The following is a 15,782-nucleotide window of genomic DNA, read 5'->3' on the forward strand; positions in this document are numbered from 1 at the left end:
CTGTGCAGGAAATAATGGGATGCGAGTATGCTGTTGTTAAGTTTATGCTTATGTAAAAGTTAAATGCATGCAAAGTAACAGGAAGAAACTAGGAAGCTTAGGGGCATATTTATACTCTGTTTGCGCCAAATGTGCGTCAAAATTTTTGACGCACAATCGGCGCAAACCCTGCCCCATATTTATACTTTGACGTCCGACCCCGCAGGCGTCAAAATTCCACCATGTGCGTAATTTTTTGGAAGGGGGAACCAGCCTTGCGTTAATTATATGCAAGGTAGGCGTTCCCTTCCAAAAAATGACTTTAAGGCCTGTGCCCCATATTTATACTCTGACGTCATTTTGACGCTCAGGAGGGGGCAGGCCTTAAAAAACGGCGCACAGCCTGATGGGCGCCGTTTTTTAACACCTGGGTCAGGGCAGGTGTTAAGGGACCTGTGGGCTCAGAAGGAGCCCAGAGGTGCCCTCCCATGCCCCCAGGGACACCTCCTGCCAGCCTTTCCCACCCCAGGAGGACACCCAAGGATGGAGGGACCCATCCCAGGGAAGTTGAGGTAAGTTGGAGTAAGTATTTTTTTTAGTTTTTTTTTTTTTTTGTGGCATAGGGGGGCCTGATTTGGACCCCCCTACATGCCACTATGCCCAATGACCATGCCCAGGGGACATAAGTTCCCTGGGCATGGCCACTGGGCAAGGGGGCATGACTCCTGTCTTTGCTAAGACAGGAGTCATGTCAATGGAGGTTGGGCGTAAAAAAAAAATGGCGCAAATCCGGTTTGAGACCTGAATTTTGCCTCAGACCTGACTTGCCCCATTTTTTGACGCACAACCCCCATTTTCCCATACGCCGGCGCTGCCTGGTGTGAGTCATTTTTTTTTTTACGCACACCAGTCCGCAGCGCCGGCTAACGTCCTTCCATAAATAAGGCGTCCTCATGGCGCGTTGGAATGGCGTTAGCCGGCGGTAAAATTTTTGACGCACAACTGCGTTGGCGCAGTTGTGTGTCAAAAAGTATAAATATGGGCCTTAGTGTGTGTCTTCCGTGTTAAAAATACCACTAATACAGCTAACATAAAAGGGAGGGTCAAATACATATTTAAAGTTTGAGTACCTTAATTTTTAAGTAGTGTAGAACTGAAGACTTTTCGAACTATGCAATTAAAATGCATTTATCGACTTTATACAATAGCGTATAAAACAGATAATGTCCATTTATAAAACCTTTTTCTTCTTTGTTTCAGAACACCCCGTTTCAGTAGAAGTAGCCCCTGAGGATGGCCAGTGTGAGTAAATTACAAAGTAGCTTCATGGACAAGCACTGTTATTCCACAATATTTTAGGTTTGTTCTTGCATGTATATATGTTCGTGATTTAGTTTAGACGGCTTACTTCCAATAGGCAGTTCCACAAGAGAAAATGGCAATGCCATTAAAATGATGCTAGCCGAGCAGGGAAACATATTGCTTTTACTATGTCATTCATTTTCAAATGACATATTTGTCATTACTTAAAAGTGTTGCTGTTGGCTGAATAGCTTTGAGAAAATTATGTTAGCTTCTTTGTTGTGAAATAAAATTTGAAGATGTGTGTATAGACGTGTACTTCTATGTTTGCCTGTGTGAGCATGTTTGATTGAGTATTTCATGTGTACAGCTGTAATGCTGTAATGCAGCTATGTGTACGTTCCCTATCCGTGCCTGTAGTGTTTTAAGTCTCAACATGTACTATAAAAAAAGACAAAACTATTGGTTTTGCCAGTGATTTGTTTTCACAAATAGTAACCATAACAAACAAACTATATCCACTTTCGTCTCTTTTTCCAGGTGCTCTGTAATAGAGCCAGGCTGGTGACATACCTCCCAGGGGTCTACTCCCTAGTTAGAAAACTAGGAACTACCCGTTCATTTTCTACAGCAGGATCTTCAGGCTCCGATGAGCCCCATGTTGTGACCATTCCACCTGATATAAGTAAGGGAATTTTGAAAAGATATTGACTTCTTTATAATATAACCTCAAAAACTGCGAGTGTATTATTTGTTTTATTATTGAAACTAGAATATCTCTGTTTCTCAGTCCAGTGTTTAATTTAACGTTTGTACTGTTGTTTATTGAAACAATACAAAATGTTTGGTGTAAAATATGTAGGCATCTAGAGCATTGGCCCCCCATCAAAAAAGCAATGGTGAAATCTTCAGCAGCAGAGGGATACCACAAGCATGGTGGCAGAGGTTGTTTTGGTACTTAAAACAAGTTATACAAAACAAATGAAGCAGTTCTTCTTTGTCCTATTCTTTTGTCAAGAGACCCATTGATTTTGGAATCTGATCCTAGTTGTGGCACAGAAGTTTGTTGTCAATCAGACACAAAATATTTTTCACAACAGGGGTGGGACGTCCAAGGCCAGTAACTTTCCCAGCTGCAGCTTGCTCCGAACACAATAATTCCATAACGCAGACATAGTAACCTACTTGTTATCCGGGTCTTTCTGAGCCGTTTTCCACATACACCCGAAGTGTATCCTTCATATTTAATCTGAGGATGATTATGTAGCAGGGTCGGAGTTTTAGAGCAAAATTGTAATTTGTGTTTCTCCCTTGCCTTCTGCCTTTGTTACAGGACTAGGCTTAGGTCGACTTTTATTTCTTTTCGTGTTTCTTTGTGCTTGAGTTCCCTGCTCCTGTCCCACTTCCCAAACCGTTTCCAAGGTATGTGATTACCAGCCTCATCACCTTGCCCACGACAAGTGTAACCAAATTCAACTCCGTGCTATTGATTGACGGCCTCTAATTATACTGACCCTCTTTTCCCAGGCTGACCCCTCAGCGTCTAGATAAAGTGAGGAGAGATTTATGACTGCCCTGCTTGCCTCATCGTCTCTGTTTGAGGCTTGAAAGAGCCTTGGATGAGATAACCTGCCAATCTTCTAACAGTAACCATATCCCCTCAAAAGACTTTGCTGACCGAGGTTGACTACCTTTTCCCTTTAACACCTGTTTTTGTAAAACGCAAAACCGTCGCCATCAGATGAACCCACAGACACATACACTGTAGGGTCTGCTATTCTGTGAGCTGCTTCGTTATCGTTTCCTCAACACAACCAGGTCTGTATGCCATACTAAAATTTGACCTGGTTACTTATTAGCCTTCCCTATGGTTTGCCAGTTACAGGAAGTGCATTATTAACATCTCCTCTACACTGGAATATGTTACTCCTCTCTAACAATTGTTCACCAATAGATTTTAACACCTCACCTTTCATGCTTCTTTCCCTTGGGAGGCATTTTTCTTGTACGTTAGTAGCAAGATGTCTCTCTACGTTGATAAGCTAATCATTTATGATTTCTTTTCATGCTGGGAGATCGGTTCTGCTGTGCCTCATAATAGATCTACTCGAAGAAAAACTCCATACAACTTTCTGAATTAAAGTAATTATGGGAGCAATATCTACGTATGTCTTAGAAACACATTGAAGGTAAATTTGACTGCAACGAAAATGGTTTTGTAATTTTAGATGTCAGTGTAAATCTAAGCTACAGCACATACAGTCCCTTATGTTGCCCCTTAGCTGCCATCCATAAAAGCTCAATTGTTGTGTGTATCGATCTATTATGATTCCGTGACACATTCATGCACTGTGACTAGCTATGAATGGAGATGAGCTGACAATATTTTTTGTGATATGCATTTAATTCTGATATCTTTTTTTCATTTGCCTTGCAATTATCATTAAACCTGATGTGCTACAAATTCTGTTTCAAGATATTATATATGTATTAGTCACTCTGTGTTGTGGTTCATTATGACAAATGTCTGCTTTCCCTGTTATATTTGAGTTTCACATTCTGTTGCCCAAATGCCCATGAGTCACCTTCCTGTTACCATGTTTGGGTATTGAAAGTTCTGCCTCCGTGACTGTCCATTGTTATTCTTTAACATCTTGCAATGTTTGGGTGACACACTTTTAAGTTCTGAACCGAATCAGTCGCAATCTAGTTATCTAGTTAAAAAGATATTGACTTCTTTTATAATACAAACCCAAAAATAGCAAGTGCATTATTTGTTTTATTATTGAAACTAGAATGTTAGATTACTCAACTGAGTGTTTTATTTAACTTTTGTTTATTAAAAAACTACAAAATGTTTAGTGTAAACTAGGCAGGTACCTAGAGGATTAGCTTTCCATAGAAAAGCAGTGGTTGACTGGCAGAGTGCCAATGTTTGCGCTATCATTACACAGAAAGAAACCACCCCTACCAATCCTTCAGGTGACTATGCAGATTTTTCTAACGGAAACACAGAAGCTATTTTTTCTGAGTTTAATTAAATTGGATACAATCCTGTAAGTACTGAGGTACCCTACCGAAAATAGAAATACATTTGACCAAATCCCATTGGATACATCTTAGAATGTTTCAATGTATCTGGTGAGAATGTCTCTACTGAGCACCTATTCATTTAAAGATAAAGGATTTGCATATAATTGACCCATCCAGCCTATAGTGGATACTGAAGTATACACATAAGGAAAAAATACATGATAAGAGACTACGAACAAGCCACTGCTGTGTGTTTGAAGTCTATGGATCAAGCCCAGTCCCTTGGCATTTACTGTGTAGTCAGTACAAAGGGCAAAGACTTAGCTGCTTGGCACACAATGGAAGACTTGGAGTAGAAGATTGTAACAGAGAGAGAAAAATTATAATTTACATCATATACGAATAATTACAAAATGCACATTCATTCATGTGCTTGTTTTACGTTTTCTGGTCTGTGTAAAGACAGTGCAGAAGTGTTGCAAGTTCTTTCCAGGATCGAAGTCAAACGTTTTGTCCTCTCAAATTGTCTTTTCCAAACTAAATTGATTATACTCTTATAATTGTTCTATAATGCGTCATTTATAGTTTAAGTAGCAGCATTGTTTTGGTAATGATCAGAATTACAGTACCGAATACTATGGAGGTTCCAATTATTTTTCCACCAGAATTGTATTCCCAGGGAAGGACGCCACTAAAGCAAACACTTAGTGGTCTGTTGTTCACAAATCTGGAAGCACCCATTTTACTGTGTGCGAAAATATACCTTATAAATGCATATGCAGGTCTTCTGCCGTTTTCCTCCTGCTCAAAGCTCCTGGAAAACGTCAGCAGTAAAGTCCTCAAAAATAGCAGCCACATGCAAATAAGCAAGTAATTCCATATTCCAGGGCTTCAACTTATAATGCCTGGATTCAGAAGTGGAAATAATGCCCAGAATTGTTAATTCCGGCCTCGCTGTTTTCCACCCCTGAACACGACCAAATCATAATAAGGTTAGAGTCAGGAATTTTAATTAATGATGCTGCCACTTGCTATCTGACTGATCTTGGTAATCAGCACACATATCTGTAGGTCTCTACTTGTTAGGGACTGTTAGCATAAGCCTTACTGTATTTTTCAGATAGTCATTGTCGAGGCAAAATGAGTGATGATTCCCTGCCTATGCTGCACTACACTTGTGCAGTGTAGTTATTTCTTAAATGTGGCAGGGTGTTAGGTTGTGGGAGACCTAGGATATATGGGACTTTCATTTCATCCGACAATAAGAATTAGGGAAACCAGTGCCTAAAATATCCATGTGATACTGACAATTTGACTGAAGTTGAAACTGTATTGGTAGGAGGTGCAGCAATATTATACTGCTCACTGAAGTTATGAGATGGAAATAATACCTGGAATATTCATACTGAACGATTTTACTGACTTGCCTTTACATTAAAAATGCAAAATACGGATCTTTGCTGAATGACCAAAAACGAGAACAATTATTCATTGGGTATTAGTTTTTACTTCCTTATGAGCTTACTTCATGTGAAACATACAAATTGTTTTTATAGTTAATATTGGAGAAAAAAAAGGTAAACCTTGTTATATGGTTCCTACTAAGATAAAAGGACTGCGTATTAGGGCGACAGAACTTCAGAATGTGGGGACTGAGTCCTTCCACACCATCAGAGACCGTTGGCTTATTTCCTAGCTAGCTCACAGTGCCTCACCCAAGTCCCTAACTTTACTGGGGTGGTAGGTGATTATGGCAACCCAAACGTGAAACTCTGACTCCCAAGAAAGCAGTGGAATCAGATCTTACCCTTTCATTGTATTACTCATGCATTCCTAGACGAAACACAAGTGAGACACAAGATTGTTTTTCAGTACTTTGTTTTAAACAATCAAAGTTTTGCATAGAGAGAGTGAGTGGCGATAACTGGGCAGATGAAACAAAGCACAATTACCAGCATTGTGAACATGGTGAAAAGAAAGAGGAGGCCAACCATAGCAAACGGTTTCTAGATATTCCAACCTATCACTCAGCCTATAATGAGAGCATAGTGGCCATACCTCTGCTCGATCTAAGAGGATAGGTGTAGCCTCCATACCTGGATAACTGAGTCAGGAATCGGCCTGTAGTATGAATAGCAGTACTTTCGGGAAACTGGAAGATCAGCACCAACAGAGCCGCATGTCAAACACACCATTTGTCCTAGTACGGTTGGAGCTCCCCTCTTTCCCTTCTGGATCAGTGCATCGTTTATATAAGGAAAGAAACTGTTTGAGAGAGACAGCCCTGATGCATTGATGCATTGATATGTCTAGGTGTCAGAAGCTGTCTCCGACCGAGGAACGCAAGCATTGGGGTAACTTGTACTGTGTTGCTAGCCTTGAACAGAATGTACTGATTATATGTCGAGAAAGGCCAACTTAAACAAGCAGCACATACAATATTTTCTTGTAATAAAATTGTGCAAGCCTAAGTGTGTGAAGTGAGACTACTAAAAGTGATGGCAGCTAAAATGTGTAAAATGTAAAATATAAATCATTCTAAAATTAAGTTAAAGGTGGAGAACCAACATTAACCCAAGAAGGTAACACAACAACCTCTGTAAATTGGAATTTCCTCTCCTTTCTATAGTAAGGAAATGGAATTTATTTTAGGTTAGTTTTTAGCTTTTTTCACCCAGGTGATGCATTATGTTGTTTTCCTACTTTGAGAATCATGTAAGAATAATTGTAAGGTAGATATATGAATGTCTTTGAATCTGATCTGTCAACTAGACATAATTTCACATGTGATGTTGTAAGTAAATGTGTACTTCTTATAAGGTCTCTAGGAAAATGGTAATGGTTACAAAGAAAAACATTTTCATTGGGCAGTTTTGTGTGGAAAAAATGTTGTTCAATGTTTATACCAATAAGGCTTGTTGTTGTGTTTTTTTAGGTCCAAGAACAGTTTGGCCAGATGAGGTTATGGGCCCATTTGGTCCTCAAGATCAGAGATTTCAGCTTCCTGGTAATGTTGGTTTTGACTCACATGTGAATGGTACTGCCTCGCAGAAGAGAAGACAAGGTCATAAATATTTGCCTGACATTTTAACTGAACCTACAGCAGGTGAACGCCATGAATTCATAATGGCACAGTATGTAAATGAGTTTCAGGTAAGAAAGTCCATTTGTCTGAAATATGCTTTGCAATGATAACTGTTAGGGAGTGTCCAGCTACCAAAGATTTGCTGCCCCTTTACCCTTAATTTTCACTAGACAATTATAAAAGTTGTCTCCCCTTTGCAAACTCTAACGTGTAAACATGTTTCCCTCTTTGTTTGATGTATCACATTCAAGATACGCTGTGGATAGACATCAGATAACCACAGATTAATCTCAAAACAGTCAACCAAACGATCTGTCGTTTTCCTGACTTGGTGAAGGAAGAAGTTGTATGAAAAATATATCAGTGACAATATCTTCTACCTGCTGCAATAACATCTATCACTTTTTCACCGTAGGATCAGGTACATACAAATTAGGATTATTAGTGGATCAACACTGGAACACAGCAGAAATAATTTATTTTTCACTTGAAACACATCATTCAGATTGGGACTTGATATGCTCTAGAGTCTCATAAAAGCATGTTAGAGCCTCAGAATAAAATTACACCAGAATGTTGATATATAATTAATACATTTTGTTTCCAAGTTTGTCTAGATTGAACCTCCTGTGTTTTCACTCAATGTACCACAAGAGGCCAACAATTTAGATTTTCCTAGCTTTAGTGAAGGAAAGTCTAGATTTTATTAAAGACACGGAGGCGAGTATTATGCTTCCCTTTTCTTGCTTTAATCTCAATAGCAGCCAAGACAAAAAACACTAACATAAGAACTACATATCCCATGAATCAAGACAACAAGATGTCATACATATAGTCATCAAGAAATAACCAATAGCAAGCCCGCAATCCCAATAACTGTATTAACTGCGAGCAACAAGCCCTCTTTTCTTGCAAGAGCAGGTCAAGGGAAATGAAACGCAGGAATAATAACCAAAATAATGGAAATAGCCATCAGTAGCGGAAAAAGTCCAGGGCTGATGGAGGAATCGAATTCGGGTTGTCCTCATAACAACAGGAAAGCATTAACCGATGATCGTGAAGAGAGCCAGATGGAGAGACTTCCTGAGGAAGGGTGTTGGAAATAGAACAAACATCTTCAAGATGAAGCGAGTGGTGCAGGGGGAGCCGGCACTGAAATAGAAATGGGAGGGTTAATAAAAGCGGTGGGATAATACTCGCCTCCGTGTCTTTAATAAAATCTAGACTTTCCTTCACTAAAGCTAGGAAAATCTGAATTTTATTACAAGACCGAAGGCTCCTATTATGCTTGTTTAAAGCATGTTAATAACAGAAGCGGCAACAGAAGAAATTGGTTTACAATAAAAAGTTCTAACTGTGGAAAGATTAGACCAATCTGCTGATCTAAGAATGTCCTCCAAACGAGCTCCGGCCCAGAGGGCCTTAGAAGCCATAGCACCCCTGGCGAAATGAGCCCCAAAGGAACCGGTGTCAATTCCCGTGAGGGTTATAACCCTCTTAACCCAACGAGCAAGGGTAGGGGAAAAGACAGGTTTATGAGGTTTGAAAAAGGAAATCAGCAACTGGGGAGAGGAGGACGTTCTTAAATCTGCAGTTTTTGCAATGTAAACTTTTAAACAGTTACCAACACAGAGTTTAGGATGTGAAGGAAAATATGGGCATTGAATCACAGAAATATTAGTTTTTGTCCTTCTATGAACCCTAAACGACACAGTAGGAGAGAACTGGACGGAGGATACATCTAAAGATCCAACATTGGAAACACGTTTCAGAGAAACCAAGCATAGCAACATTGTTAACTTTGCTGAAAGGCATTTCAGAGAGAGAAATTTGTTATCGAGCCAAGAATTAAACAAATTTAAAACCAAATTTACATCCCATAACTGATTATATCTAGAAGCAGGAGGAATGGAAAATCTTACTCCCTTCAAAAGGCGGCACACCAAAGGATGTTCACCAACAGGTTTGCCATCTATTTGAATATGTTAGGCAGAAATAGCAGATCTATAGGTATTCACTGTTCTATATGCCTTTCCCTGGGAGGCTAGAGAAGCTAAAAAATTAATGACTAAAGTCACATCGGCTGAAAAGGGATCTGAATTCCTGTCCAATCACCAGCTACTCCAGACCAACCAGGCGGAGTTGTAAGCCTTAGTCGATCCTGGAACCCAAGAGTGGCGGGTGTACTGGGCAGCTTCCTCCAAAATACCAGGGGTTCTCCAGGCTGACCCGAAATCTTCCATGCTACCAGAGTTAAAGTATGGTTGAGAATCATATCGTGAGGACAGCCCTCCGGATCGAGAAGGAGCTCGGGAAAGGTTGGAATCAGAACCTGAAGGTTGATTGACAACTCCAGAACCGAAGGGAACCAAGGCTGGGTTTGCCAAAAGGGAGTCACCAGCACCAGAGAGGCTCGTTGACAACGAACCTGGGCCAAGACCCTGACTATCATCATGAAAGGAGGAAAGGCATAATTGAGATGAAAAGACTAATCCTGGAGAAAAGCGTCTGTAGCAGGAGCTTGTGGATCTGGTCTCCAACTGTAAAACTTTGGAAGGTGAGAATTCAGTCGAGAGGCGAACAGATCTACCATCATGGCACCGAATTTCGAAGAAAGTTTGTTGAATACAAAAGGATGAAGACGCAAATCGCTAGAATCTTTCAGATGCCGTGAACACCAATCCGCTATTGTGTTCATTTTGCCTGGTAGATATTGTGCCCTGACCGACAACTTCCGAAGAAGGCAAAACTCCCAAAAGCTTTTGGCTAGATCCACAAGAGGTTTGGATTTCGTTCCTCCAAGATGATTGATATATTTTACTGCGGAAATATTGTCCATCTTTAAAAGAATAGAGCAACTTACCTTGTCCTTTGCGAAAGCCTTCAGTGCAAAGGAGCCTGCAAGCATCTCTAAACAACTGATGTGCAGTGCAGACTCCTTCACTGACCATACCCCCCAGTCGAGACGTTTGCACATCTTGCGCCCCAACCTGTCCGACTTGCATCGGATTCTAATACTAGATCTGGGGCCGAAGAGAAAATTGCTCTTCCGTTCCATGTCTCCAAATGTTCGAGCCATCACTGTAACTCTGCCCGAGAGTCCTGATCCAACTGAATCATATCCGAATAACAAAGATCTTTGCGAAAATAATGAATCTTCAACCTCTGAAGGGCTCTGTAGTGTAATGGACCTGGAAATCTGGCCTGAATGGAAGAGGCCAGGAGGCCTACAATTCTTGCCAGAGATCGAAGAGAGAGAGCTGAAAGAGTGAGGACTTGCTGAAGTTTGTGTTTTATACGACTCACTTTTTGTTGGGGTAGAGACTGGGATGTTGTTTTGGAGTCTATAAGAAACTTCAAAAATTCCACTTGAAATGAAGAACAAGAGAAGGCTTTTCCATGTTTACAAGCAAACCTAGGGACTGCATGAGATGAAGGCAAATGTGTAAATGCTCTAACAAGGTGTCCTTGTTCTGAGCTATAATGAGAAAATCATCTAGATAGATGATCAATCTTATTCCCTGGGCTCTTAAATGAGCTACCACCGGCTTCATCACCTCTGTGAAACACCAAGGAGCGGAAGCGAGGCCGGAAGGAAGAGTTGTGAACTGGAAGATTGAGCGTTTCCATTGAAATTGCAGGAATTTCCTGTAAAAAGGATGGACAGGAATCGCGAAATCAGCGTCCTGGAGATCTAGACGAACAAACCAATCGCCTTCCATCAAAATGTCTCTGAGATGGAGAATATTTCCATTTTGAAATGATTGTAAACGACATAGTTGTTGAACGATTTCAGATTTATCACTGGACGAAACTTTTTGTTTTTCTTTTGGACCAGGAAAATAGTGCTGAGAAAACCCGAGGGGTGAAAGCATGTTTCCTCTATTACGTTCTTTGAAATTAAAGACAGAATCTCCAGTTTCATTAAACGTGATTGTTCCTGGGAAAACGTTAATGGGGTAGCAGGACGAGATTGGCGGGGAACTTGATACAGGTCTATGCAATTCCCTTGAATGGTCTGAAGAACCCATGGATCCGCATTAATTTGGTACCAATTTGAAAGAAAATGCACCAAACGACCTCCAACCGGAAGAGGGCCAAAATCTAAATTTCTTACCTGAGACTTGTCCTCCTCTTTGCCGGAAGCCTCTGCTCCTGAACCCTCTCCCTCTTTGAGGGTAGAACTGAGGTCTGAAGTCAGGGGAGTAGAACAAGGAGCCTCTGAGGGAACTGCCACCACGGGAGGCGAAGTGTCCGGTTAACCGGCTCCTCCCTTTACCGACCCTGCCAAAAAGCCTGGAGTTGAAAATCTTCAATGAGACCGGAGCCTTATCCAGAGTTGCGAAGGTAGAAACGTATTTACTGAGTTCTTTTATAAACGAGTCCCCAAAAAGAAGATCATTAGCTTGCTGTTCTTCTTCTCTGGAAGAAAAGGCTGCCCAACTTAGGATCAATTTTTAGCAAAATACTCTTTCGTCTCTCCTGGGAAATAGCAGTGTTCGCATTGCCCAAAATGCATACTGCCCGTTGGGCCCAGTTAGAAAGGGTAACTGGGTCAATTTGTGAGCCTTCCAACCTGGCCTCTTCAGCCAAATCAAGAATTCTGGTCAGAGGACCAACCAGGTCTAAAAGTATGTCCTGGCAAACGGACCACGCCCTATCAACCCCTTTTTTAGGGTCTTTACCATATTTGGAGAAAAACAATACCATATTAGGGTCAATAACGGGAGTGGAAGTGATATGAGGGAGGGAAGGACGGGGACATTCAGAACGCAGTTTGTTCCTCGTAGATTTGTCCAAAGAATGTCTTAAATGAAGCGAAATACATGTTCAGACGGGAACCATTCAGTCGAGTTTTGATGGTGTATTAAAGTAGGATCAAACATTGGTTCCCCCAAAGCATCAAGAACAGTAAAATCATTTATGTTTGGAGAGAGATCCGAATCAGAAAGAGACATTTTTCGCCTTTTCTCTAGAGGCCCTTGCCAGAGGTCATCAAAACCCTTGGTATCATCGCCCTCCCCATCATCACACTCCAAATCATCATCAGTGTCCCTCAACTGTGTAATATTAAAAGGAGAGGGACCCTTTTCCACCGTATGAAACTCCTTACGGGGGAAGGACCAGAAAGTTGGGGAGACTCATCAGCGCCCGACATAGCCTGTACATTGGACAAAGTACGCTTTTTCCCTTTAATTGGCTCAGAAACGTTAGCATTTTGGGTAGGCAATTTTTGAAAAGATATTTCTAACTTTTTTGACATCTGCAACATGGATGTTGACACAGCCTGTTGAACAGTCTCTTGTATAAAAGAGTCCAAATCGGCGCGAAAATCATGAATATCAACACTATTAGCAACTTCAGAAATATTTGTAGACATTTTCTTAAAAGTTCAAACATTTTCTAGGAATAGAAAAGCTCACAAATTGAAAAAAAAAGTAGGCAAAATGAAAATACATTTGAATTAAAGTCCAAAACCAGTAAAGAAAGGGTTAAAAAAGTGTTGTGGGCAATGGGCGTGGTTAGGGGAAGTGTAAAGAATGAAAAACACTCCTCCTAACAACCAAAAGGCTTGAAGGCGTGACTCACTCCCCAACTCCGCCCGAAACAGGAACTGGCTATCGGGCAAAGACGTGTAAGAAAACGCGGTGTGAACCGCCTGTGGAGCCGGAAAAGAAACGCTTAGGAAGGCGAAGCAATCCGGGAGAAAATGCCTGATGAGGCGCGCTATCGAGGCGCGAAGCGGATCCCACTGATGTAAGCGCTCGAGTGAGGCGTGTACCTCTGAAGTTTGATGGCGGGAGAGCCGAACGTTCTGAAAGAGCGTTCAGCTCTCAAAACGACCTGCGAACAAAGCTTTCGCTTCAGTTTTTTGGAAAACAAACGACAAACACTAAGGATAACAATAAGAAAAACATACTATTAATACCAAAACAAGTAAAGTACATAATGTAATATAATCAACAGTAATAATATATGTATGAAGAAAATAGAACTTATCTTGGCTGCGAGCAGCAAGAAAAGAGGGCTTGTTGCTCGCAGTTAAGACAGTTATTGGGGTTGCGGGATTGCTATTGGTTATTTCTTTATGACTTCATGTATGACATCTTGTTGTCTTGATTCATGGGATATCTAGTTCTTATGTCAGTGTTTTTTGTCTTGGCTGCTATCGAGATTAAAGCAAGAAAAGGAAGCATAATAGGAGACTCCAGTCTTGTAATAAAATCAGATAACCTTTATACATGTGTTTCAGACTCCTGCCATCTCAAAAAACGAATTTGCAGATAGTGTGTGTAATATAGTTCTACTTATTGACATTTGGATCAGTACAGTGCCGGTAATGACAAAGGTTGAGATTGTTGCTATTCAGGTTCAGAAATACACTTCATACCGGCCAATTCAAAACAAACATTGCCCTTTTTGAATATGTATGCAACTTAAAGTGGCCTTTTATAAGACAGTCATATTACGTACCTCCTAACTTAACCTATTTTATTCCCCTGAGGTCTATATTTTCACTTTTTTCAGTATTTAATTTTGCCCACCCTACCTTTTTAACACTTCCTTATTGTATTTTTAGTTTTCACATATTTCAGTTAAAAAACCCAAATAACCATAAAATTTGTCACTCTTCTAGGAAAATTCAAAATGAGGTGACAAAAAGTAGCCCCAGCTGTTTGATTTTAGGGCACTCATATTTACTCTTGTCGCCATTCCTATCTGGTATTAGTGATGTTATGTAGGATGAGTAGAGTATTTTAAATTGTGCCACTTTAAACATAGTGTTAAAAGACACATTTTTAACATGCATGCCAGTTCTTCCCCATTACTGTGCAAACAATTTCGTTGGTAATACTCCTTTCATTTTATTGGTGTAATACTCCTTTCATTTTATTTCAGTTCAATATTTGCAATTTTTTTCTGAGCATCTTCAACGAAGTGTTGATATGTGGCTACCTCCAGTGGTCCGTTCTATCACGTTTTTAAAAATATTAGCAGCAGTGGCATATCACTGTGTATCTTTTGCTGCCCTTTTCAGTCTTTTTTTATTAAATGACGTTGCCAGCCTATCTTGGCAGCCTTCAGTACCACAAAATAAATAAAATCAGTAAGCTCAAAGGTCACTCAAAGCATTTCCGTTCTGTTTAAACCATCTTCATATGTCCATATTGCGTGTCAGCCTCTAGTAAGTCAAAAGGTCCCACAGTGATGCTTTTGTTGCTAATTTTACCATGTCTTATCTCTTAGTATTTGTCTATCAGGCTACCCGTATTAAGCACATGGAAGGGACTTGCCCTGTTGTGTAACTATGTAGCACTTTCCCCAGCTGCCTATGGCTGTGCATCTGACCCAGAATTGTTTGTGCCTCATACTACCCTGCTCTGTCCAGCCCAACACCCATAGGAGTTGAGTCGCTGACTCAGGTGACCTTTCCAAAATTATATGTTTAGCACGCAGCCCAGTCTTAAAAATCACCATTGGTACTTGGACACACAGCTTGGAAAAATATACCAGCAGGGGGAAACCAAGACCGTTTTAGCCAATACTACTTGTACAGTCAGTGATAATTTTAGAGATAACCAGAAATCCGTTGAGCTTTCCTTGTCTCATAGTACCCAATACGTTCTTCGGCTATGTATTCTCTCTGCTGAGTGGCATACCATAGTGCCTTCTACGTGAAATAAACCACCTTCCAATACTGATGTAAAACGGGCGTTTGTTCACTTTCCAGGGCCCATAAAACCAAGCATATTTCGTATACAAGACCAAGAGAAAACCACGGACTTGTGTTTGTTTATTTTCCAGGCAGGTTTTGTTCCAAATATCTCCCATCCCCCATAATTATCACCTTTATTGCCTGTTTCTCTACTCTTCTGTCCTTGAAATGTGTCAAAGAATCAGGTCAGAGCCCACAAATGTATTTCAGAGACTGAAAATCTCTCTAAGGCACCATGGCCACTTCCCCACCTGTACCCCATTTGCAGGTGCCGGTTGCTGAAGAATGCTCTGATGGAAGTCTTCGACGATAGTTAGTACTGTCCATTCTTGTGCTAATTTTCCAGGATATAATGTTAGATTCCAGCCTTATAATTATTGTATGAGCCACTGATTGCAAAGAGCAGTCTCTCTCGTTATTTCTCTCAAAATCAAGTTAAGGTCATATATGCCCATACAGACTCCTGCCTGTTTCTTTGCTCCTAATTTTGACTGCATTCCAAACACATACAAAAGAAATAAGCAATGATTCATTTTTTCTGTTGTCTCTGAATCGTTTTTTATTTAAAGCAACAGTTTTGTGAAACGTGCGCACGTTTATGTGTAGCTATCATCGTTTTGTTTTGGCAATTTGAAATAGTAATGTTTTTTGCTGTCAAATGTGTTT

At 40.5% G+C, this 15,782-nt stretch overlaps 1 protein-coding gene across 3 annotated transcripts in view; it reads left to right on the forward strand.

Moving 5' to 3' along the window:
- MMADHC (metabolism of cobalamin associated D) overlaps positions 1-15,782 on the forward strand; it is a 78,338-nt gene that overhangs the window by 16,157 nt on the left and 46,399 nt on the right. For all 3 annotated transcript variants that reach the window (XM_069225217.1, XM_069225219.1, XM_069225218.1), the window contains exons 2-4: positions 1,240-1,281; positions 1,822-1,966; positions 7,250-7,467. In XM_069225217.1, coding sequence (XP_069081318.1) covers positions 1,273-1,281; positions 1,822-1,966; positions 7,250-7,467 — 372 coding nt within the window. In that variant the 5' untranslated portion in view covers positions 1,240-1,272. The remainder of the gene's footprint in view (positions 1-1,239; positions 1,282-1,821; positions 1,967-7,249; positions 7,468-15,782) is intronic.

This window comes from Pleurodeles waltl, chromosome 3_1, assembly GCF_031143425.1.
Source record: "Pleurodeles waltl isolate 20211129_DDA chromosome 3_1, aPleWal1.hap1.20221129, whole genome shotgun sequence".
NCBI lineage: Eukaryota > Metazoa > Chordata > Amphibia > Caudata > Salamandridae > Pleurodeles > Pleurodeles waltl.